Raw genomic sequence first — 25,077 nt, 5'->3', positions numbered from 1 at the left:
AATTATAAAGATAAAAGATTCTATTGTTTTGAATGTTTGTAATAGATACACTAAAAAATACTGGAACGGTTTTGATATTTTGTTTCACCAGAAAAATGCTCCAGAAAATGCTCCGTTATCATTAAGTGACATAGGCTATATTTTAACAGGAAAATATTATTTATAATATTTATTCGATTTGTAAGTAACGATATCTAATATAAGATAAAAGTGACGCAATACTATTGATTAAAAGATTAATACTGATATGATATAAAGAATTATGTATTTAGTTCCTTGATTTACTAATAGATGACGGTGTACCGTCTGTTAAATCGCGCTGTCAAGATTATTTCACAGATGTACTTAAGAAACTTCTGATTACATTTTTGTATGAGTTTAAATAATAAATATAGGAGTTGAGTTATCGCGTGTGAGTGTTTCATTTTTAACAATATAGTCACGCTCACAAAGTATTTTATTTTGTTATTATCTATTTATGTGCGGAAATCGAACACGCCGTCGGTGTTTTTTTAGCGACTACTCGCACCACTACACCAGAGTGGTTGTTAATTATAAGAATTACAATTTTTACCAAAAATAAAATTTGTTTAATAAAATAGCCCATTTTACAAGCAACGTTCAAGACGACTCATCCGTAGTACAGTGATTGATCCATTATTGATAAGAAATGCTCTTATTTCGAATGTAATTGATCGATACGGAGATAGGCTCGGCGCGTTAATGTTGTTTTTTTGTTTACACCTTTTTGTTTTGAATACAATGATATGTTAACTATGAATGTTTTATGGATTCACTTGTCAATTAATTTATTTTATAATATTTCTATATATTTTTTTTCGTTTATAAAATGCATTTTGTTTATCTATTTACGGTTGCAAAAATTTAAATAGCTACAGAAGTTTTAACTTACTTTAAAAGAACGGAGAATGTTCTCAATTCAATGGTATTTTTTTTTTTAAGTGTACCTCATTACTTTTTATTGGCTGCACAAATTTTCATGACTCTTTTTTATCGAAAGTTGATGATAATATAAAATATGATCCTTGTTACGTGGTCCATTTTATTCTTCGATACAAGTCGAGTGCTTTTTGAGTAATCTCTAATAATGCGTTTTTAATCGAATGTTTTTTCAAATACGTAGATGTGATTTGAAATAGGTTTTTTCGTTTGAATGGAAACATAATTCAACTCCTACGGACACTTATATATCTCATTATTTATTTCAAATTTGCTTTCAAATTTTATTCCAAGTATCAAATTTTTATTCAATAATAAAATACTTTTTATATATACACTGAAGTTATTTTTTTTTGTTTTGAGTTATCAAAGTTTTTTAAATATTATTCAATATAATTTGTCATAATTTTTATACGACTAGCTCGGCAAACAAACTTACGGCTCGCTTGATGGTATGCCATTACCGTAGCCAATAGTCGCCTAGTCCACCCTACCCACGGCCCTCTTCAAGAGCTCTGACCATCACAGGAACACAATACTAATACAGAGCGGCATTATTTAGCTGTGATCGTTTGTAATGTTTGGGTGATTTTCCAGATGTGCTGCTCCAAATATGAGCTGCTTATATCCTGTACTGTGTGGCTACGGTACTTAATAATATAGCCACCCCCTCTCTTCCCGTGGGTGTTGTAAGAGGCGACTAAGGGATAACACAGTTCCGCTACCACCTTGGAACTTAAAAAGCCGACCGGTGGCGGGATAACCATCCAACTGCTGGCTTTGAAACACACAGGCCGAAGACGGGCAGCAGCGTCCCCGCCTGCCCAGCGTGGTGACTATGGGCAACACACATGAGTTCACGTTATTTTTGGCGTAAACTTGTGGAGGCCTATGTCCAGCAGTGGACTGTATAGGCTGTAATGATATGATTATGTATCCTGCTATGGCCTAACTCAGTAAATATGTTAAATCTCATATATAAAATTCTCGTGTCACAATGTTAGTTAAAATACTTCTCCGAAACGGCTAGATTGATTTTTATGAAATTTTGTGTGCATATCGGGTAGGTCTGAGAATCAGCCAACATCCATTTTTCATACCTCTAAGGTATAAGGGGGGTAAGGGGGCTTTATAAATATATGTATGGCAAAATAACGTTTGCGGGGTCAGCTAGTATTATATATATAAATTTTAACATAACACATTTGAAGTAACATTTTTGCATATATCCTTTTTTTGAGAAAATAAACGACAGAGTAAGTCTTTTAGTAATTTTTTTAAAATAAACCAAAAAAAGTAAAGTATCACAGCAAAAATATAATTATTTTAATCATTTAAAATCACGTAACGTAACGCTACCTGTAATTATAAATATGAAAATCGACGAAATCCAATCATCATAATTACGCTCGTAATAAAATTAATCCGTACATAAAAATAAATCAACGAACGGACAAACGTTATCTATATATACAAAAACAGTTGCAAGCCATTAATAACAATTATCGCCGAAAACATCTTTGTTTTACGATGACTCGACACATTTTTGACTGACTTGGAAAATGATATAGCTATTCTTTCAAATTTATATTACAGCAGTTTTTAAGGTATTTTGTTGATTTATTTAGGACTGTGCCCATAGGGTGTCGAAGGCTCCCTTTTGAACTGCGATGGGCTTTCTAGCGTCTTTCATGTCATTTTACCATTTGAACTGTATATTAATGCAAATGTTTACAACTTTTTATTATAGTAATAATAAAACATGTACTTAATGGGCTTATAAAGAAGACAAGTGTTTATTTTAAGGTTTTCATTTGATCTGTATTGTTTGGTCGGTTTAAATTTCTTTTTTTTTTGTAACTGTACTATAGAACTTAGTTTGTACCGCTTTACTTTTTTGTGTATATATACTCTGTGGTGTAGAATATTATTATAAAAAAAGAATAATTTAAAACCTAAACCTAAACATTTCAGTGGTGCTTCAGCGCAGTTGGTAGTAGTGTATTAAGGTTATAAGTATGCATTTCGCTTTTTTTTAAACAATATGTGTTAGCTTATATCTATGACACGTTGCCTGTATTAGAAACAAATGATTGTGATGGGTATAAAAAACGAATTTACTTTAGACCACAGGATTGAAGTAAAACTTATGAAACGTAACGCTCCCTCTCTTTCTATCTTCACTAATTCATATCTCCCTCTCAACTTACGTTCGCCTCGCTTCAATAAACGAATTGATAGGTTTTATTAGATAGAGTTTATTGACAGTATTTAAAGAATTAGCCTCAAATTTTCCTCAAAATGTTTTAGCGCGAAAATCAACTTGTCGCTATTTTGTCGCTGTTTTAGAAGCTAAAATATTTATTTTCGGTCCTGTCCTGAACTGAGTCACAAAGCTGAGAGCAGGATAATTTGACTGCAACATTGTGGACGGTATTTTAAAATTTATTACTCTTTGAAGATGCGTTGACTGACTGTTGTTCTGGCGGTCGTGGAGTCAATCTTCACTTATGGAAAACATTTGTATTTGCCATACAGATATTCGCCGTGGTCTAGGCGCTTGTGCTTGTGTATGGTTTGTGTTTCCGGATCTCCAACACACAATAAATTCTTACTGGGGGACCGTTAAGTGTAAGGTTTTTATTTATTTTATTAAAAAGATAATAAAAATTCATTCAATCTTATTACGAAGCTTTTTTGAAAAATTTTGCTTAAGCTTGGTATATGAATGTATTAATAATTAAATTTTATATTTAACTAGCGATTCGCCCCGACTACGCACGGTCAATGCTGATACTAAATGTAAAATAAATATTTGCAAAGTACAAAAAAGTGTGTTTATTTGCGACATCACATTAGAAACCTCTAAAACTGTCAGTGTTCCTCTACTATATTATGCACATGTTATACATATAACCCTTCCTCTGGTAACACTCTGTTTGCTAAAGAAAAACGCATTAAAATCCGTTACGTAGTTTTAAAGATCTAAGTATACATACATCGGAAATCTACTTTATTTTATACTATGTAATGATGAAATAGTACACATATTTATGATACACAACTTAAGACCTAAATATTCACAGATAGTTATGGTACAAATCATGCCCGCATGGAATGGTGCCAAGAATGCTGGGAGCAATTCCCCGTTGAATCGCTATGCCGATTCTTTGGGCAAATAATTCATAAACCCTCTTGTCAGCAGTGGAAGAAATAAGGTGATACTCTTTAAACAAGCTTATTTATTTAAAAAAAAAAACCTTGGCACTGCTACTTCAAGGTCCACGTGTTTCGACTGCAAGCAGCACAAATATATAATTGTGCCGTTTAGTCGTTTCAGCTTTTTCCGCAGCGTCTCCCGCTCTTAAGGTTTTTATTTAACCATTATTAAAAATTGATGTACATTTAAATATATAAATACAGTGAATAATGCTAAACTGAGGTACAGATATTTTACAAAACTATCAACCCTTAAGTCTTTTACCTACCTAACGAAGTCTAAGAACTTAGAACGTAGAAGTTTCGAAACTATGTCAGTCCCGCTCGGGATGGATATTTGTATTTCCGCAAATATTTATTTACGGTCTGAGTATGTCCTGGTTGTTCTCTCCACCGTGCCTTAGAGAACACGTTAAGCTGTCAGTCCCGATTGTTATCATGGACACCTGATAGCAATCGTTACTCATAGTAGGGAATATATCTGCCAACCCGCAGTCAAGCAGCATGGTGGATTAAGCTCCGATCCTTCTCCTATACGGAGAAAGCAGTGATACTACAGGCTGAATCGTGAGCAATAACGATTTAAAATTGCTTTTTAGTCTACTTAAAGAAAGTAAACATTCATTTCGATTTTACATTTTTGGTTATATTTTAAATGGAAGATACAAAACTCTTTACATGATAAGGCACTAAATACATTTCAAGGATCATTTACATAATATCGGAGTAAATAGAATGAGTTATCTCCACTTCAGTGCCTCTTGTTTGTATCCATTAGTAGTTCACTTCCATATAACCTAATATATACGATCTCAATCTTCATTCACAGTGCCTAAGCAATAAGGTATCTATTTCAATCCCAAATTAATTATGTTTTTTTGTAAAATGTATTTTCTAAACATATTTTTATACGACTTGGTTCTGACCTAATGGCAGTCGGTTACCGTAGCTTATAGACGCCTGCAAGACTAGAAGTATCGCAAACGTGTTGCTGAACCTACTCTTGATCCTTGCCAGGAGCTTTGGCTATCTTATTCATAACAGCAACAATAATAAATAAATATATACACAATACACACATGGTCGTCTGTTCCTAACGTAAGCGATTTAATGCTTGTATTATGGGTAACAGCGCACTAGTATGGCTAATTTTTTTTTCGATAAACATACTTCTAAATCTAATCATTTATATATATTACCCCAGACTCAGGGTGGGAATCGAACCCACAACCCCCGGAGCAGAGAACACGGTCACTGAAAACTGAGCCAACGGGCTAGTCAAAAAAAAACAATTCTTGAGAGCTATATTATTTAGCTTTGGTTAAGGTACTTTCCCAGTCAAGCTACTCCAAATTTGGAGCAGGATATTTTTAATGAGATTATTGGCACATTCATCATCATTCCAGCCTATGCAGTTCACTGCTGGACATAGGCCTCCACAAGTTAGCGCCAAAAATGCGTGAACACATGTGTGTTGCCCGTAGTCACCACGCTGGACAGGCGGGTTGGTGACCGCAGGGCTGGCTTTGTCGGACCTAAGACGCTGCTGCCCGTCTTCGGCCTGTGTGTTTCAAAGCCAGTGGTTAGATGGTTATCCCGCCATCGGTCAGCTTGTTAAGTTCCAAGGTGGTAGTGGAACCTTGTTTATCCCTTAGTCGCCTCTTACGACACCCACGGGAAGAGAGGGGTTGGCTATATTTTTTTGTGCCATAGCCACACAGCACATATATACATATAATTGTATATAAAACATTAAATTGCACATAAAAATACAACAGTAACAAAAAACTAGCAAAAATTTAGAAGTCTTTTGCAGCGATTTTTCTACTTGAATAGTAATCAATAGTCCGTTGTGACAGAACGGACGGACAGATCGCTAGATGTCCCTTGTGTCAGAGATTTAAAACGTCGAAAAATATTCTGTTTGTAATTTAGGAATTCGACTTGTTTAAAAATAATAAAAATGATGATACAGTTCATATGACAATTTATGTACCTATTTACATCGTTTTATTTAAAATAAATAATAATTAAATATTTGAAAAAGAATAATTTCATTTTACTTAAGATCATTTTTTTTTTTTGATGACCGTTATATGTTAACTTCAATGACTATCAATGAAGTTAGATGAAGGAATAAAATTAGGAACTATTCCTGTCCCTACAGAAAATAAAATCAACTATAATGTATAAACAAATATAACTTAATCTAAAAAATGATTGTCGTAACTTAAACTATAATTATTATTCTTTCGCCTTCAATATTTTGACTTATAATGAGGAAGCTGTGATTGCCTGTAATTGGATCTATATCCTAACATGACAATTTATATACACTGTACTCTTAATACTATATTATATCTGTATCTGTTGTATGTATATCTGTTGGTAAACCATTAAATAAAATAAATAAATAAACGTTATAATTGATTCAATATGTTGATCTAATAATATTAAATTTGAATACTTTTACATAAAAATTATCGACTGATAAAATATTTTTTTATATCATTAAAAAGATAAAATTGACTGATATACCAATGCATAAATTATGAATTACAAGTTGGACAAAATTCATCAATCATATTTTAATAAGTACCTAACGTTAAAAGAAAAGTTTGAAACTAATGCTTTTCTTTTTGTTTGTATATTAAGTATTAGCTAAAGTATTTTAAATTAAGTAGACATATTTTTGATCATGTTTAATTTAGCGTCATAGTATTTAAGTGCATAGTGTGGTTGTAATAGATATAAGTTAGATATAAGTTTGATACAGATAGTTTCATAATAAGTATTTGTATATTGGTAAATGCCGTAGTTTAAGTGTGCAGTAGTTTAAGTGTGCAGTAGTTTAAGTGTGCAGTAGTTTAAGTGTGCAGTAGTTTAAGTGTGGAGGTGTGATGTAGGTAGTTTATTATATTTAATTAACTAGACATTTTGTGGGTAAGACAAATCTTCTTGTGTAAGTCAGTCTCTGATTAAAGTTATAAACGAATGAACGCAGTTTCCTTTAAATAAGCTTCCGTAGGATCCCCAAGAGTCCAGAGATTTTCCAATAAATATACTCGTTTGCAGGTATTATAAGAATAATACTCTTCAAAATCAATCCTTAAGTTACTAAAGGGAGATTCTCGTGACGCCATCTTCAAAAAACCAAACCCGAACATAAATAATACAATCTGAATCTCTTTAAATTAATTTTTATAAGATTTATTTGAAAAAAAAAATGTACAAAAATAAATTTTAGAAAAGGACAACTACAAATTGTGTAATAATGTTATTTTAAATTTTATTAATTTTATTTATTTTAGATTTTCTTTCATGTAGTATTGCGTTCATGTGGTGAGTGAGGTAGACACAGCTCCTCAGGATGGGTAAAGGTAGACAATGCTCTTTTTCGAATTTTCAAAATCTTAAAAAGCTCACGAAATAATTTGAAAATAACCTCAAAAATTTACAATAAATCATTTACTTTATTGCTTAGCTTATAATGTCTAAATTATTATTTCAATATTAAATAACCTGTTTTAAAACACTTTAATAGTATCGTAACAATGTTACAATGAAAGCCGAGAGACAGATGTATGTAGAGGAAATAAGCCTATTACTGCTATTTAGGTATCCAAATCTCTTGGCCTGGTGGATTAATTCTAGTAAGGAGTCCATAACTTCTTCGCTGTTTGGTATTATTTGATCGGGGGGTAGTAGGAAACCGTGAGTGCCATCATCACGAAACTCATATACATATACAAGAGGAACCCTGAGTTGCTCTTTAACCCAATCAACACTTCCTCCTGTCGCCATATCTACAAGAAAATTTTATAATCATTTGGATAAGTAGAATATAATTAAGGTACTGACCAATTAAAAAATTTAACTATAAAAGGCTTACAAATGGCTTCAGCTATATTTCCTGTTCTGTATATAGTTCCATGTCTAACAGAAAGGGCACCCATAGCACGTCTTCCAATATTCATCTTAAATAAATAGTTTTGGGGATGAATGATTACAATACAAAATATAGAATCCAGATAGTGTTAGATAAGTAAAGTAAAAACAAAATTCCCAGTACTTACAGCATCGTGGTAATTTCCATAGGGTTGTGTCGAATTTCCAAAAGGTAATAATAAAAGATGGCCAAAAGAATGGGTTGCTATATATAAGTCAATTTGATCTGCTATAGATGCAATGTAAGTTGACAATGATCTGGTTTCTGGTTCAGAAAAAGGTCCTGGTCCAGCATATGTATCTAATGCTGGGTTTGTACTCGAACCTGACACTAAAATAAGAAAAATTCAGAATTTTCCTTCTGTGATGGACATTTGAAAACAATTAATCATTTTAGCTTCGTTTATAGACGAAAATAAATATTTACCTAACCAGTTATTATTCCAATTTCTGTTTAAGTCTACTCCAAAATTGGAGCCATACGGTTGTCTGTTCTTACGCCACATGCGAAACTATAAATGAAGAAAAAAAATAAACAAGTGTAGAACTTTGTATAATATTACTAAATTACATAATTATTTTCTAAAAATGACAATTCGATATTGATTTTGAAATGTACTGGAATACTAATCGATTTCAAATATAATTTTTATTATCGACGTTAGAAATCATACCTGTTCATGGGAAAAAACGTAGCCATCAGGGTTGGTTACAGGGAATATATACCAATCGTAATCACGTGCAGCTGCTACCGTTTCTGTATAATTACTAGTAAGGAGCTCGTTTATTATATAGCATGTGGTTGCTGGAGAAATCCATTCTCTTGCATGAATACCACTTTCAATGAAAATAGCTCTTCTACCAGAACCATGAGATATTTTAATACCTTCGATTTTTCTGCCTTCATATGATACGCCTCCAACTATTTTGCTAACGATATTAGGGTAAGTAGATACCAAATTATCTAACCAACCATTGATCTGACTTAGGTTATAGTAAACATTCCATTCCATATTTCTTACGCTGCTACGTGAAAATGTACTGACAGTTTCATCATCAATAGCCCTGTTGGTAAACTTTTTATATTAATATTGGCAATAATATAATACTCAACAATAACCATACCTTGATTAAATTTAATAAGTGGTACAGTATAAAATAAACAAATAAGTATACTCGTGGAATACCTACTCTTGAATATTTTTCATTACGATTTCGTATTTTATTCCATGTTTTTGTAAAATTTCTTCTAAATCAGCTTTATCACCAGGACTGGTCATGACATTTACAAATTCTCTCAATGGTAGAGGATCAGTCCAAAAATCAAACCTAGAATCATCTCTTTGCACGTCTTGAAGAACTTTGTATTGTTGATCATTTTCAGGTAGTATTTTAAATAACGAATAATTATCAAAACGAAACTTTTCACAAGCAGCTAAACTTATACAAAAAATGAAAATTGAGAACGTTTTAAGAAATAACATTTTTAGTATATTCTTTTAATTGTTTACGTACGAACTAAACACCTTTACTCAACGTACGTAGATACATTATAACATTATAGGAATATAAGTGTTTCATATCTGATAATAGATATCAGATAACATTAAATTATCGTCTTTAGCAGTCTGTGACTTAGATTAAAAGTGCAATTTAATTTTTTTTCCAATATCTACTGTTTAAATACACTGATCTTCAATTGATTGCTTAATTTTAAGTAGTTCGTTTTCTTTTTAAAAGTGTGTATTTTTAAATTATATAATTCAGTTAAACTTTTTCATACAATTTGATTTAGATATAAATAAAATAAAATTATCAAACTATTCATTATTTCAATTAACCTGTTTGCATCTCGAAATCCTGAGGTATTCCAACTTTGACTCTTTTTTTTTGTTGGTCTTCAAAAGTCAGAATACACATGCCACCGTTCAATAAACTGTAGCGCGAAGTGAGGACACAGATTTGATCATCAAGAACAAAATATCACAGGTACTTAAAACTGTCAGGTAAAAAAAATGTTCGGAAATGTCCTCATAGCAAGATACAAGTAGCTGATCTGAATAAATAGCCGGCATCATATCGATCAGTTTAAAGAATTAAAATGGCATATTAATGACCGAAATATTTTAATCATACATGCACTCCGCAGCAGAAGTTGACATTCGGCCAATTCAGCTTCCCCTATATCAAGTCCAATGAGAAGTCAATATCAACAACCTACAGATAAACCTTGAAGAAAAATACAATATATTTTGTGTCAACTGAGGTAGGTCACAGCAGGAAATTTCCACTGTGAGATAGGGCACGTAGGAAATATTCTGCTCAAAATCCGGAGCAGCCCGACTGGGGAAGTACTTCGACCTTATAGAAGACCACAGCTAAATAATACTGTTTTTAAGCACCACTACCTGCTTCTGGTGTTACAAATATCTATAAGCTATGGTAATCGCTTACCATCAAATGAGCCGTACGCTTGTTTGCTGACCTAGTTCTATATATATATATATAAAAAAAACTTAACTAGCACTGTGATTTCTCTTTCTCTGAATAACTATACAAAATAGCCATGCTACAAAACCTAATTGAGAATATTGAAGCTATTATATTCAAATTAAAAGAAATAATTTCGTTAAAAAAATACGATTATAAAATGATAAATGTAATAGAAATGTAAATAGAAAATGGCTTATTGAATTTAATTCAACCTGCATCATTCCACTGCTGGGCTGCCGGGTATAACCCTTTTTCTCCACGAAGAAGTATCGGAGCTTAATCCACCATGCAGCTCCACCGTGAATTGATGGATATATTGCCTACTATAAGTAATGATCATTACCGGACGTCTAAGATAACAACTGGTACTGACAACTTAACGTGCTCTCCGAGGCACGTTGAGGAATCACACAAGGACAGAAACCTATACTGGAAACGAATATTAGTACAAATATCCATCCCTAGCAGGAATTGAACCCGCAACTGCCGATGTTTAGGCGTCCACACAGCACACGCACCACTATATCAGGGAGGTGTGAAAATAAAATTAAAAAAAAACAATATTTCAAAATCTGCTCTCGATAGCGTAATATGACGTCAATACTTCTGTTATCATTTTTTTGTATTTATTAAGATACCAAAAATTACTAAGATAAAAATAATTGTGGTAATGATATGAAATGAATCAATCAAATAAATAATTTGTGCCTGAAAGTAACACCTAAAATAACTTTAGAAAATTTGATACCATTATTTTTCCTCGTATTACCTGTTTTACGCGATAAAATAACCTACCTACTCTTTTCCATCTCGAAGTCATTCAGATTTGAAATTCAAGTATTGTGTTCGTTCTCATACGAAAAAAAAAATTAACTTCAAATTACATCGACAAGTATGGTATAATACACATCATTAGGAATAACTCAAAGTACCAGTCAGACCTAACTAACATTTAAATGGTACTCGACAAGCACCAGCTTGGATTAAAAAAGGATCATTCAAATCGTCACGCCCAGTAGGTACAAGGTTATTACGAAACTCCTCTATTTTTTTTAAAGTGGGTTAATTACAATACTTTTGATGCAGCAAAGTAATTTTGAGGACACAAATACTTAACGCTTTGTGCTGTGTGGCTACGGCACTAAAGAATTTAGCCACCCCCTCTCTTCCCGTGGGTGTCGTAAGAGGCGACTAAGGGATAACAAGGTTCCACAACCACCTTGGAACTTAAGAAGCCGACCGATGGCGGGATAACCATCCAACTGCTGGCTTTGAAATACAAAGGCCGAAGACGGGCAGCAGCGTCTTCGGTGCGACAAAGCCAGTACTGCGGTCACCAACCCGCCTGCCCAGCGTGGTGACTATGGGCAAAACACATGGGTTCACGTTATTTTTGGCGTAAACTTGTGGAGGCCTATGTCCAGCAGTGGACTGTATAGGCTGTTATGAAATACTTAACGCTTTAGGTGCAGATTTTTGACATATTTTTATCTTGGCCAAATACGAAATCTTTACATAGAATAAGACGATTACTTTGTTTTTCGTAAACTTTTATTCATAACTTTGTTGCTTCTGCTTATACAACGTTTGTTACACTTTACGTGAAATTATTATTTTGAAGTACATGATAAATATGTGTATAATAGTAATATATATAGAAGAAGTATAGTCTAGTAGACTGCGTTACACTATTTATTATACGTCAAAAATAGTGTCCCGTTACTAGATTTTAAAATATGTTACATCATGTATAATTTTCGGGGCCAAAATTATACAAAATAAAACAAAATATATAAAAATCACTTTTCATTCATTTTACTTAGCTCATAAGACACCAACATGCTTTGATTCCCTGATAAGGGCCATAACCGAATCGAAGGTTTCTTCACAAGATGGTTGAACTTGGACTACTGGCAAGGTGTATCCAAAACTACCAGTGTCTCTGAGTTGGTAAGTAGCTACAAGAGGTGGATTAAAACGATGCTTAACCCAGTCAGCTATAGTACCAGTAGCGCCATCTAAACAAAAGAATTGCCATTTTGGTTAAAATACATTGCTTTTGAAAAAATAAACAATAGAATATATTGTTTTAAATTTCCATGGTTCTTAACATTATTTGAATTCGTTTTATCGGGATTTATACCATGTACCTTTTTATCTTTGAGGCTCCGATATTTCGGCGCAGTTGCATGCGCCATGGTCACGGAGGAACTAGTTCACAGTTCAGGAGCCTCAAAGATAAAAAGGTACATGGTATAAATCCCGATAAAACGAATTCAAATAAACAATAGGTGCTAGAAAAACCATATGGTAAATACAAAAGAAGTGTTTAATAACTTGTATTAGTACTAGTAACTTGGAGTACGAACTAAACACCTGCTAAGTTCAGTTTAAATTTTTTTTCCAACTCATTTTCCATTTTATCATGATAAAAAAAAAAAACAAGTTTCATTTGAATCCATTCAACTTGTTTTAACGTGACCGCAGCCAATATATGCATATACAGATAGACATAAAAACCGACACAAATTAAAATATTTTAATAGTTTTAGATTCATTATCGTATAGTATACGCCAGTGTCTTGCAAGAAATCTATAAATATCTCCGATGGATAAAAATTGGATCTGTAAATGTTTTATAACAAGTATAGGATATTGATTATTATTTTTGTACCAAATAAATTGACTCCTGTATACTATAATAACAAAATATACCTTCATTTTCTACCTATATTTTTTGTTATTAGACATAGGAAGTTATAACAAGTGACATTACCATGTACTTCCATCGAATTTCCGACGAGATATTGTGTATTGTAGCGGACTGCTAATGACCCCATTGCACGTCTTCCAACGATGATCTTAAAAATTGCAATATTTGTACTTAGTATTTAGATTTACATCTCACAACTCAGTTTTATATCATAAGTCTTTCATATTCAAATTAATATGCCGTGAATGTTAAAAAGGGGTTATAAATATAAAGTGTAATAAACTTTATCTGTTGCTTCTCCATTAAATTATTAATAATAATACACGCCTTACACTCCCATATCGCTAAAAGTGCTATCTTTTGCCATTTTGAATTCTTTAAATTTTTCATCACTATTTACTATCATATAATATAATACGAATTTTAAGTCATTAATTATTTATTCTGTTCCTAACATAATTAAGATTTCCCGCTAATATTAAAACAAAAAAATTGTTAAAATTCGAAATCTATTAAAAGGCATTATTGTGATTATTTTTTTTTTGCTAATAAGTATAGGTAAGATAAATACAATTCTATACTTACTGTTTCATTATAATTGTACATGTGAGAAGTAGTATGGGCAAACGGCAGTACAAGCCTTTGTCCAAAACCTCTAAAAGACAACAAGCCGGCGAGTTTAGCACCTATTGAATCTATGTAATTTGATATAGCTCTTGTCTCTACTTCTGAAAATGGTCCCAGTCCTGCATAGTTAGTGTCTGCTGGCGCAAAGCTGACACCTCTTACTGAAAACAATAACAAAATATGGATCTAACTCACAAATATTTTACCAATAACAATCTAAAAGTGGGTCACTTCAAAATTGATGTAATAAAAATATACACTTCACTTCTCGAATCGGCTTTTCGAATAGGTGGTTTTATTGTCATTCATGACGTTTTTTTGGTGGATCAGGTCGGTCAGTCTAGGTGATACGTACAGCTGTATCAATTACACATTTCACGTGATTGAATAAAATTTGTAAATCAAATAGCAATACACGATTTCAAATGGTTGCTGCCACACAAGGTTATTTTCAATACAAAATTAAAACAATAGTGAATAGACATCTTCTAGGTAAGCGCGCACCATCTTAGGCTGCATCTTCACATACAATCAGATGAGATCGCAGTCAACCGCTAGTCTATATATTAAAAAAATACCATAGAACGAGTGGATTAATAGTCTTTAGGGAACTAACTAGGTGGGGTATTGATGATTTTCTTTTTCTTCTAAGAACGATTATGAAGTCAATGTTACTTATCATGCTCATGTCATGTTAATTTAAAGTTGGGTTTCTTAAAATGAGTTAAATTTCTGGTGTTAATTAGTTTATATCAAAGATATTAACTTAAATTAAAATATATTACTTTTAAATATCGTTTTAATACAATTATAATATTTTAGTAAGCGACTTAAAAAAGAGAGTTTCACAATTTGCTTGTACTTTTTTACACTTAAAACGTCAGAACTCCGTCAGTTAAAATCCGAATTAGATTTTTTTTCCGTTTTCGTTAGTTCAATTTAATAAAAAAATACAACTCCTATATATGCAAAAAATACGGTTTAATTTTTTTGGACTTGAATTTATATGTTTCATAATCGTTGAACTCGGTTATTCGTAAAGTGATCATACCTCCCCAATGAGAATTCCAATTTTTTGTAATGTCGACACCGATCGAACCTCCCATGGTTGGTCTACGATTTTTAAGCCAAAGTCTGTCCTAAAAACATAATAATAATTAATTTTTCAGTTTTAATTAACCAAATTTGGTTTGAAGGTGACACGAAACATGGAAATAAGTATTTTCGTTAGTAAAAAAAATATATATAATAATGTTGGTAAATATCAATTGTACCAGTATCAGTAAATGTCAGCAAGTATTAGTTTCAATATAACTGTTCGTATTAGAACAGCTAATTAATAAAATAATGACAGTCATTAACCTTATTTGTCGTCGATACCATTTGGCTTTCTATTGTTTGGATTTAGAAACAATATTTTTAGCCAAAATCAAAGCTACACACCACACGGGTTTTCCGCGTTAATTAAAAAAAAAACAATATAAATTTTAGTACTAAACATCAAAAAAAAAAAAAGATATCTATCACCAAGAGTATTTCAAGAGTATAGTTCTTTTTTTCTATAAAGTGTTTGAAATTATAGGTAAGTAAATAGGCTACGAGGTTAGGTACTTTAGGACGGATGTCAATAAACCTTTTTACGAGACTTAAGCCTCTTTACGAGGGATATAAGTTCAGTCTGGGTAGAAAATCTGGACATTTTTAGAAAGGTGCTAAAGAGCTTGTGATAGTACAATATTGTTAGCATTGAGTATACCCACATTTTTGGGTAATAAAAATTCTTATTTTCTCCTTATGGATTTAGATTCGTTACTTAAATTACTTACGGCATTATTTGTATACTCATGTCCATCAGGATTTACAATAGGAAAAATATGCCACTCAAATTCTTCTGTAGCCTCTAATATCTCAAGTTCAGCTCCACGCACTAGTTGATCTACTATATATGTAGCAATAGTTGGGGAGAGCCAATCTGCTCCGACTTGACCGCCTTCGATGAAAATAGCTCGATTTCCAGATTGTCGAGAAATTTTTACTCCAGTTATATTTCGACCTACAATGTTAAAAAAATAATTTATAATATGGGATAAATAATTATATAATATACATAATTATATTTATAATAACCACTTGAAATTGTAACAAAATGCTTCCAAAATTATCAAATAAAATTTGTTACTATAAAACACTGTTTATTTATATACTCATAGAAGTGACAAGTATTTTTATTATCATATTTGTATTTGAAATATCTTCTTGACATCACACGTATACAGTATTATGGAGCACTTTACGTTCCATGAAAGAGACCGTTTCATTTTTCAAGAAACCAACATTGAAACAAGGATTCTTAATATCACTAATAGATTAAAATCAAAATTACTAATACATGAAGCAAATTTTAATTACCGTATTAAACTGGTTTTATTCGTTGATCAAGAGTGGGAAAGGTAAGAAACGATTTGCATTCTTCGGAATTATTCTGACCATAGTTGTTGCATTTAATTAATTTGAATAAAAGTCATGGAATGAAAATATTCATGTATCGAAATATTTTATCAGATCCCAATTTTGTCAAACTGATTTTTGATCAAAAATAAATTTTCAATGACATCATCAATATGAGTGATTTCTAAATCAACATTGATCACTATAGATTACTAAATGAGGTTAGGGCTACACTCAGGTTAAAAGCGAAACCTAACAGTTTACATGCCGAAATATAACACAAGAATTTTTACAACGGATTTTTACAGTTTTTGAAAACATGTCAAATATTGAAAAATGACAATCCTACAAGTATTGAGAAATATCAATTTAGTACTTACCTTCGAAGGATTGTCCTGCCTGAATAATGGTAACTATATCACTATGCTGTTCAGCCAGATAATGGAACCATTCATATATGTCATCCAATGTTTGATAGCTTGTCCAAAATAACTGTTTTCTTGTGTCACGTCTCTTTCTACTCATAATTTGGTCATCAAAAGCTCTGAAAAATAGAGAGAAATATTTTTATATTACGTTTTGCGGAAACTTAATGAAGCAAGTTTTATGGCACATTTGTGACTTTATACTCACTGCTGAATATTTTCCATCATGATTTCATAGTTAATGCTTCTTTTTCTTAGTGAATGTTCAAATGAAGCTTTCTTCTCTGGCGAGGAAACCACACTCGCATAGTCACCGACTGTTGATGGTAATTTCCAAATATGAAAATCTTCTCCATTTTTTGGTAATTCATTAAGAAATTTTAAATCTTTTTCATTTTGTGGATGAATTTTGAATAATGAAAAATTGTCATATCTAATCTTTTCACATGTTGAGATTACACCTACAAGACAAATAATTAATAACTTCAGTAACATTTTAACGATTACAATTTATTTGCGTGATTGAACTAAAATTAATAAATTTCACGCTACAACTATTAGATTAGTTATCTACGATTTGGGTGTTTATCTGCACGATTAATGATAACAATGGTTTCACAACGATATTTGCTATGAAATTTTAGATAATTAGTAACCTTATCAAATGGTATTAAAATTTTGAGTACGTACTTCTTCTTACACGCTTTTGTCTTTATTACCTCTGACTAAAATAACATACTAATAGAGAGTTATTGATTTTCACCGATTTTCTGTTAATGTTTTTTTTTTTTTAATTTCATCATAGATGTTATTAAATTTGTTATTTTATTTATTTGCCCTAATCCTAATAATGTATAATTTACTGATCCATCCTAATCAGTAATCCGAATATTTCATTCTCTCTTTAGATCAATGTGTTTTATGTATAAAATTCTCGTGTCGCGGTGTTTGTAGTTAAACTCCTCCGAAACGGCTTGACCGATTGTCATAAAATTTTGTGTGCATGTTGGGTAGGTCTGAGAATCGGACAAAATTTATTTTTCATCCCCCTAAATGTTAAGGGCAGTCCATCCCTTCTTCCTTCTTTCATCCCTTCTTCCCCCTTCGTTCTTTCCCAAGTTTTTTTTTAGACAAATTATTTATTTCTTATTTTATTATGATTTGGCGTTGAAAAATACATACAACCCCAAATTTTCACCTTTCTACCACCAACTCCTATTTTTAAATAGCATTTAGCGGCAAGACAACGTTTGCCGAGTCAGCTAGTATGTACATATATATTATGAGATAAAGAGTAAACAGCATTATTTACACTTTTGTTCCTTTATACATATATAATACACGTTATAATAGTACAAATACAATCGAAACGCTCTATTCTGAATTGTTGCCTAAGGGCCTAATGTAGCAAAACACGTCGTTTCAAGTACCTGCTATTCGGCGCTAACTAGCCAATAATGCTTACTAATGGCCGGCTGATTTTGAATTTCCATTTAAGTGGATCTAATTCGTAATGGTTTTGCAAATTTTAGCATTGTGATTAAATTTAATTTGTGCTGTAAATACAAAACTTATTCAAGATATAAACAAATAAATGTGATAATTAATTATTATTATAAGCTTATTACATTTAATTTTCTTTCATTATCAGTTTAACGTTTCTCAAAAGAATCAGTATCTTCAGACACCTAATATTATAATAGGGGTTAAAGTACGAAATTGCCGTTTTGTTGTAATAGGTACTTCGAATTGACCTTCATGGTTTGAGATTTTTGAGTGAAACTTTTTTCACATGGTACTTATGTAATTCTTCTTTTTAAAAATGTGCAATATTCGATTATCAACTTTCAGTTGCTTTTTTTTATTCAACTTAGACATGCAAGATGGATACTTCGTAAATTCGAATGATTTTTGAATACGATTTCCGACGCGGAACTAACGCGGCAGAAACAGCTCGAAATATCAATGTTGCGTTTGGAGAGGGGACTGCTTATGAACGCACCGTGCGATTTTGGTTTAAGCACTTTCGTGATGGAAACTTTGATTTGAAGAACGAACCAGGTGGAAGACCACACAGATGAAAAACAATGAATTGAAAAAGATGGTGGAAGCTGATCCGAGCCAAACTACGCAGGAATTAGCGGCATGGTAAACCATGGTAACCACCACATTACCTTACCAACAATATTGACTCATTTGCGTCAAATCAATTAAATAAAAAAATATGAAAAATTTGTGGCTCATGATTTGACTGATCTGCAGAAAGAAACGCGTGTTGAAACTTGCAATACCTTGTTGAATCGATACACAAATGAAGGAATATTGGATCGAATTGTGACATGTGATGAAAAGTGGATTCTTTACAATAACAGTAAGTGAAAAATGTAATGGCTAAAACAAAGCTTACCAATGAAAAGGTAATGGTAACTGTTGACCAACGACAAAGCAATTATTTACTTATACATGTATTATTTTTACGTATATTTATCAAAATAAATAGCTATAACGGTCGACTTTTACCTATACACAAGTATTAAGTTGCTTACCGTAGGAAGAGACGACCGAGTGTGTATGTTTATGGCATCTTTTTTTTAATTTATTTCTACCAACTATCAAAAAATTATTTTTCTGGTATATTTTCTAAAATAATATCTAGTCTAGGTTAATTTAAAAAAAAACTCATGACTTGTGAAAGTACTTCAGTATAGATGCTGTTTTAAATAGTATTATTTATTTATTAAAAAAAAAGAAGAAGAAAGAAAGTGTTAATAAAAACAGTACAACGGTAACGAAAAGGAAGTCACGGCAAAAAGCCCTTATTATATGATAATATTTTTAAAGCGCTGTAAAAGTATTACTTGAAATAATTAAATGGAAATCTCGCCATCTTTTGTTGACCTTCCTGAGTAGGTCTTCGGTATAGGGAGGTTATTATGAAATTTTGCAATGTCAGGCCATTACTTTGCAGGAAATGGCTTATTCTGAGGTGCTTAGGTAAACTGGTTTTTTTAACGAAGAAAGTTAGAAAAGTCGCTGATTGAAATGGAATTTACATAAAATTGAATATTTAAAGTATGAATTAGGAATATAATCTATATCAATACAAATAAATGAAATTGGAGTGTCTGTTTGTAATATTAAAATCGTTTTTAATAAATGCATATGGATGTATAGACGGTACATATACAAAAATAATATTTTTTTAAAATTTTGTCTGTCTGTGTCTCTGTCTGTCTGGTTGTTCCAGTTAATCTCTGAAACGACTGGACCGATTTTGACGGTACTTTCACTGGCAGATAGCTGATGTAATAAGGAGTAATTTAGGAGTAATTGTCTTTATTTTAAAAATATTTTTATTTTGTAACTTTGCAAGCTGAATAAGATTTTATTTAATACCACGTGGACGAAGTCGCAGGCACAGCTAGCATATTAATATTATATTTATTTATTTTTATATTATTTACTTTTATGCACACCAACACAAAATGTAAAAAAAAATTAAACAAAAATAATAAAGTTGCATTAGTTGCAACAAGCGGCCTTGTCGCTAAGACAGCGATTCCTTCACAACAGAGAAAGAATTCGTTTGAAAGCAGCATTCGATACCAAAGGAGTATTTTGTTTTGTTTAGTAGTTTTTGATGATAAACAAAATTCTTTTTCAACCACCAATTAATTGTTTTACGCATTCCTTTGAATCGAAAACCAAAGGGTTTTAGGACGATTTAAGTCACAGTAAAACTGTCTTCCTTTTATAAACAAAAGCGCGAGTGTAAATTACTCGCAACATTCATCACTCAGGTCCGTCCGTGCCACAATAACGCGGTTGACTTCATCTTCGAATAATTCTCTTTGTTCTTTGCAGATGGTTTTTGCTGTTTTTTGTATGGTACAAGTATTCATACATGACATGCCTTAAATATTATAATTTTTAATTAGTCTATTTAATATATTGTTATAATTTAGTTTAAAGTGGTCGGTCCTACTAATATTTCAACAACAAACTTTTGATTTTTATTAGGTAACTAGCTGTGCCCGTGACTATGTCCGCGTGGAATTTAACAAAAAAGTTATTATTCAGTTCGCAGAGTTAAAAAATAAATAAATTACCTTGTGACTTTACTTGTGACGAAATGACTACATAATTATATATCGTCATCGATTAGTGAGATATCGTTTTAGACTGTAATGTCCCACTGCTGGGCATAGGCTTCTTTCCCCATGTAGGAGAAGGATCAGAGCTTAATCCACCACGTTGCTCCAATGCCGGTTGGCGGTATATTGCTTACCATGAGTAACGATCGCTATCAGATGTACATAATATATATTGACCGGGATCTACAGCTTACCGTGCTCTCCGAGACACGGTGTTGAGACCCGTAAAGGCTGCACAAACATCTAGACCACAGCAAACATGTGTATGGCTAATACAAATGTTTGTCACGTGCCAGCGCAACAGCCACAAATCAGTGCTGTGGCCGTTGCGTTAACGCGTGTTAGTGAGATATATATGAGATACATACATGTATAGAACATCATCATTACAGCCTATACAGTCCACTGCTGGACATAGGCCTCCACAAGTTCATCGCCAAAAACAACGTGAACTCATGTGTTTTGCCCATAGTCACCACGCTGGGCAGGCGGGTTGGTGACCGCAGGGCTGGTTTTGTCGCACCGAAGACGCTGCTGCCCGTCTTCGGCCTGTGTATTTCAAAGCCAGCTGTTGGACTGTACTATGTGGCTACGGTACTAAAGAATATAGCCACCCCCTCTCTTTACGTGGGTGTCATAAGAGGCGACTAAGGGATAACACAGTTCCGCTACCACCTTGGAACTTAAATAGCCGACCGGTGGCGGGATAACCATATTATATAGAATAGTAATTTAATATATTTTTTTAAGTTGTATATTTCGTAATATTTATTAGTATAAGAATTCTTATGAAAGCCGATAAAAACGTTAAAAACAAACATAGTCTATTTACAAAGTAAATAAATCAGCCCGCTAATTGAACATCTCATCACTTCCACCAAACATCTTGAGCCGTATATCACTGCGTGTCGTTAAGGGCAGGAGGTGGTCCAATAAATCAGGGTACGTCGTCTACGCCGCTCGCACGCTCGCTAGTACGTGTATTCTAATGAATGAGATTATGTGCAATGGCCGGACCCTTTTAAGTAATGTGTCTAAAATAAAGTTAATATAATATCATGTTTTAATTGTTTAGATTGTAATTACTAGTGTTGGCTCGACTTTTTGGAAGAATGGAATGAAATTAAAACCTTCTAAATCATTTCTACTAATATATTTAGAAGCATATACATATATTAATAATAATAATGAAACGTTTATTTAAGACAAAAGTTCATAGAAATCAACAGTATTTTACAGCAAGCATAGAACAGTAAACGTTTGATCGGGCTACCCGGGCGTGAAGCAATCATCGTGAAGACGGTATTGGACGGCAATGAAGCAACTTTTTTACTATAATATAAAACAAAATCTTAATACTGAACGAAATGTAGTGGGGGATGACGTCAAGTGATGCAGTTGCGGTACGACGACATGAAGACACGGGACACGTCGCATTCTCATCGTGTTGTCGTACTCTTGGTACGACAACACGATGAGAATGCGACGATAAATATGAATGCAACGATACGACAACACGAAGACGTGACGATCGAATAAGGGGAAGGAAATAAAAAGATACTTTGCATAGAATAATATTTATTCTAGCGTTGTGAAAATTTCTGAGAGCAACCGGTCAAAAGGCAAAGTAGGACACTCAATAAAGATCTTACACGAATCGCGCTAGAGACTAGTGTACCACCAGAAGTACCTTTCCTTATTTTGGTATTTAATGGCCAGGAAGGTATATTCATTCTTCCATATAGCTTTGATGGCGTAATGTAACTTTATCTGTGGTCAACGCCATCTAGCGATGAGTGCTTACTTAACAATGTCATCTTATTTCAATAAGATTTGTTACAAATACTAATACAAGAACTATTTCTACATGAAGTTTTACGATTCCGAATTCAAAAAGTGCCAACAGATCATATTTAATTAGTTACAATTTTATGTCCATCCGTACATTTGTAACTCATTACGATAATTATCAGTCATATTTAACCCTTACGACAAGTTAATTTATTTTTCATGCCTTAAAAATACCTTTCGATTACTATTAACAGAAATAAAATAAAAATTATATTTTATAATATCCTTGTATATGATGCACTTATCAACTAATAGCCTCTAATTTTTATTTATACAAATTTGCATATACCGCAATATTTAGATATCCACTCTCAGTAAAAACATCATCTACCCTCGCCTTCAGATCTTAACAGCGAAGCAATCCATCAAACTGCTGCATTAATTCAGACAATTGCAGTTCGAACTGGCGTTGTTTTAGGCACGTACTGGCGAAACGCCAAAAACGATCCGAAGTGCGATACTTCGTTTACAGGTTTAATTGATTTATTGGTCCGTAGATAGCAATTGTTTTTTAGGCGTCATTTAAATAGTTTTGTTTCCTATATTTATTTTTTGTGGACGTGTTTCGCAGTGCTTGCGTGTAATTTATTGGTAAAATTTTTGTTGTTCTAGAACAGGAATGATCTCAATGCTTAGCAGAAAATTATGGTAGACAGTTCTCGGTGGTAAGTTGTCTGTACTTATTGTATTTTAGAGGCCATAAATTAACATCACAGGTAAAAAATAATTTACGTCTTCTGTAAATGGACAAAAGAGAAAGGGGGAAATTATCACAATTTAGACCATATATGTCGATTTACCCTTCCTGGGATCTTATACTCGTATCGATCTCATGTGACTATAATTTAACAATTTAAATTTCCAAATTTTATACTACAATAATCTGAAATTTCTGTGTCAAAGGAAATAAGTAAGTACTACAGAAATTATCGTAATAAGGAAAACACCTGAAGCGTACTTTATTAAAAACAAGTTTAAAAGTATCTTTAGTAAATATTGCTTTACATACAAACAAAAAAGTTTGTGGACTCAAAATAAACGTTCATCGTTAATGAGAAAAAATGGAAATCAAAACTTTTCAACTCAATAAGTCTCTTCTATTTGTTACGAAATATTAATTGGTTCCTCTCAAATCCTCTTAATAAGTTCCGAATTTTCCATCGCGAAAACTTATTTTTAATGAAAAATACATTATTATTTTGAAGACAAATTTTTGGGTTATTCGATTTCAAAAGACCGTTGGTAAGTGTTAAAAATATTCTCGAGTTTGAAAAGCATTTCAAGAGAGCGACAAAAAACTTAAACGTAATTATGACGGAAATAAGAATAGTAATAATAGCAACTGTCGTTGCACTAGATTTAACTAATTGATTTTATTGAATTGTTTAAATTAATTGTTAAATTTAATGTTACAGATTGAAATTGATTTTAATTTCATTGATATAAATGTACTAATTTGTGTTATTATTATTATTGAATGTTTGTTTTTATGAATTTCATAATTTTTTGTGTGATTATTTAATTAGTTAGACTTAAAATTATTTTTTTTTTGTATCGATTTTATTGGATTTTTTAAATTATTTGTTAAATTTAATGTTATTTGTATACAAAAATCTGTAGATAGAGGTAGAATTTGCGATCAACTTAACTAACGCATTGGGTTCTCTGTAATGTTAGTTTTATGTTTTTTTTTTAATGCATAAATAAATAAATAGATTGGTCAGATTGTTCTCTTAACCTTAATTATGTCGTAGGTAGTAGTAAATCATGTATCATAGGATCGCGTTTATTTGCAATTTATTTACTATCGCCGATCCAAAATTAAGAAAGCAGCTTCTATTTTTCCCTAATTGACTAGACGACCCATTGGCGCAGCGGTCACAGTACTGACTGTTGCGCTGGCGGTCACGGGTTCGATCCCCGCTCACGACAGATTTGGCCATATAGATGTTTGTCGTGGTCTGGGCGTTTGTGCATGTGTATTGTGTGTTTCCGGACCCCCGACACAGGAGAAAATCCTACTGGGAGCCGTTGAGTGTGTAGCTTTAATTTATTTAAAAAAAAAAATTGAAGAGGCTTTGGCAATCAATATAAACAGTATAAAATAACAATACAAAATCTAAAATAAGATAATCCAATTAGTAAAGACGAGTTACAAATGAATTAAATTGTAACAAACTTAGTTCTTTCACGTAACTAGAACAAACAAGATGCGCATTAAGATCATCTAATGCACTTA

At 32.3% G+C, this 25,077-nt stretch overlaps 2 protein-coding genes and 1 long non-coding RNA gene across 3 annotated transcripts; 1 reads left to right on the top strand and 2 right to left on the bottom strand.

The window, feature by feature from the left end:
- Positions 1–365: 365 nt before the first annotated feature.
- LOC123662241 lies at positions 366–19,406 on the top strand. The gene is made up of 3 exons (XR_006744459.1): positions 366–376; positions 10,070–10,075; positions 19,334–19,406. It is a non-coding gene; the product is annotated as an uncharacterized LOC123662241 (long non-coding RNA).
- Positions 7,633–9,662, bottom strand: LOC123662239 (zinc carboxypeptidase-like). The gene is made up of 6 exons (XM_045597110.1): positions 9,319–9,662; positions 8,802–9,192; positions 8,555–8,639; positions 8,256–8,458; positions 8,072–8,156; positions 7,633–7,985 (listed from the first exon to the last, which is right to left on the bottom strand). Exons 1-6 carry the CDS (start codon positions 9,609–9,611, stop codon positions 7,717–7,719), a joined length of 1,326 nt encoding a protein of 441 aa, XP_045453066.1. The 5' UTR covers positions 9,612–9,662; the 3' UTR covers positions 7,633–7,716.
- Positions 12,414–17,328, bottom strand: LOC123662240 (zinc carboxypeptidase-like). The gene is made up of 7 exons (XM_045597112.1): positions 17,042–17,328; positions 16,789–16,952; positions 15,787–16,013; positions 15,012–15,099; positions 13,919–14,121; positions 13,397–13,481; positions 12,414–12,638 (listed from the first exon to the last, which is right to left on the bottom strand). The coding sequence occupies exons 1-7, from the start codon at positions 17,326–17,328 to the stop codon at positions 12,445–12,447; spliced, it is 1,248 nt and encodes a 415-aa protein (XP_045453068.1). The 3' UTR covers positions 12,414–12,444.
- Positions 19,407–25,077: the final 5,671 nt, after the last annotated feature.

Source organism: Melitaea cinxia, chromosome 18 (assembly GCF_905220565.1).
Source record: "Melitaea cinxia chromosome 18, ilMelCinx1.1, whole genome shotgun sequence".
Lineage (NCBI taxonomy): Eukaryota > Metazoa > Arthropoda > Insecta > Lepidoptera > Nymphalidae > Melitaea > Melitaea cinxia.
This window is presented reverse-complemented; position numbering and strand designations above follow the sequence as displayed.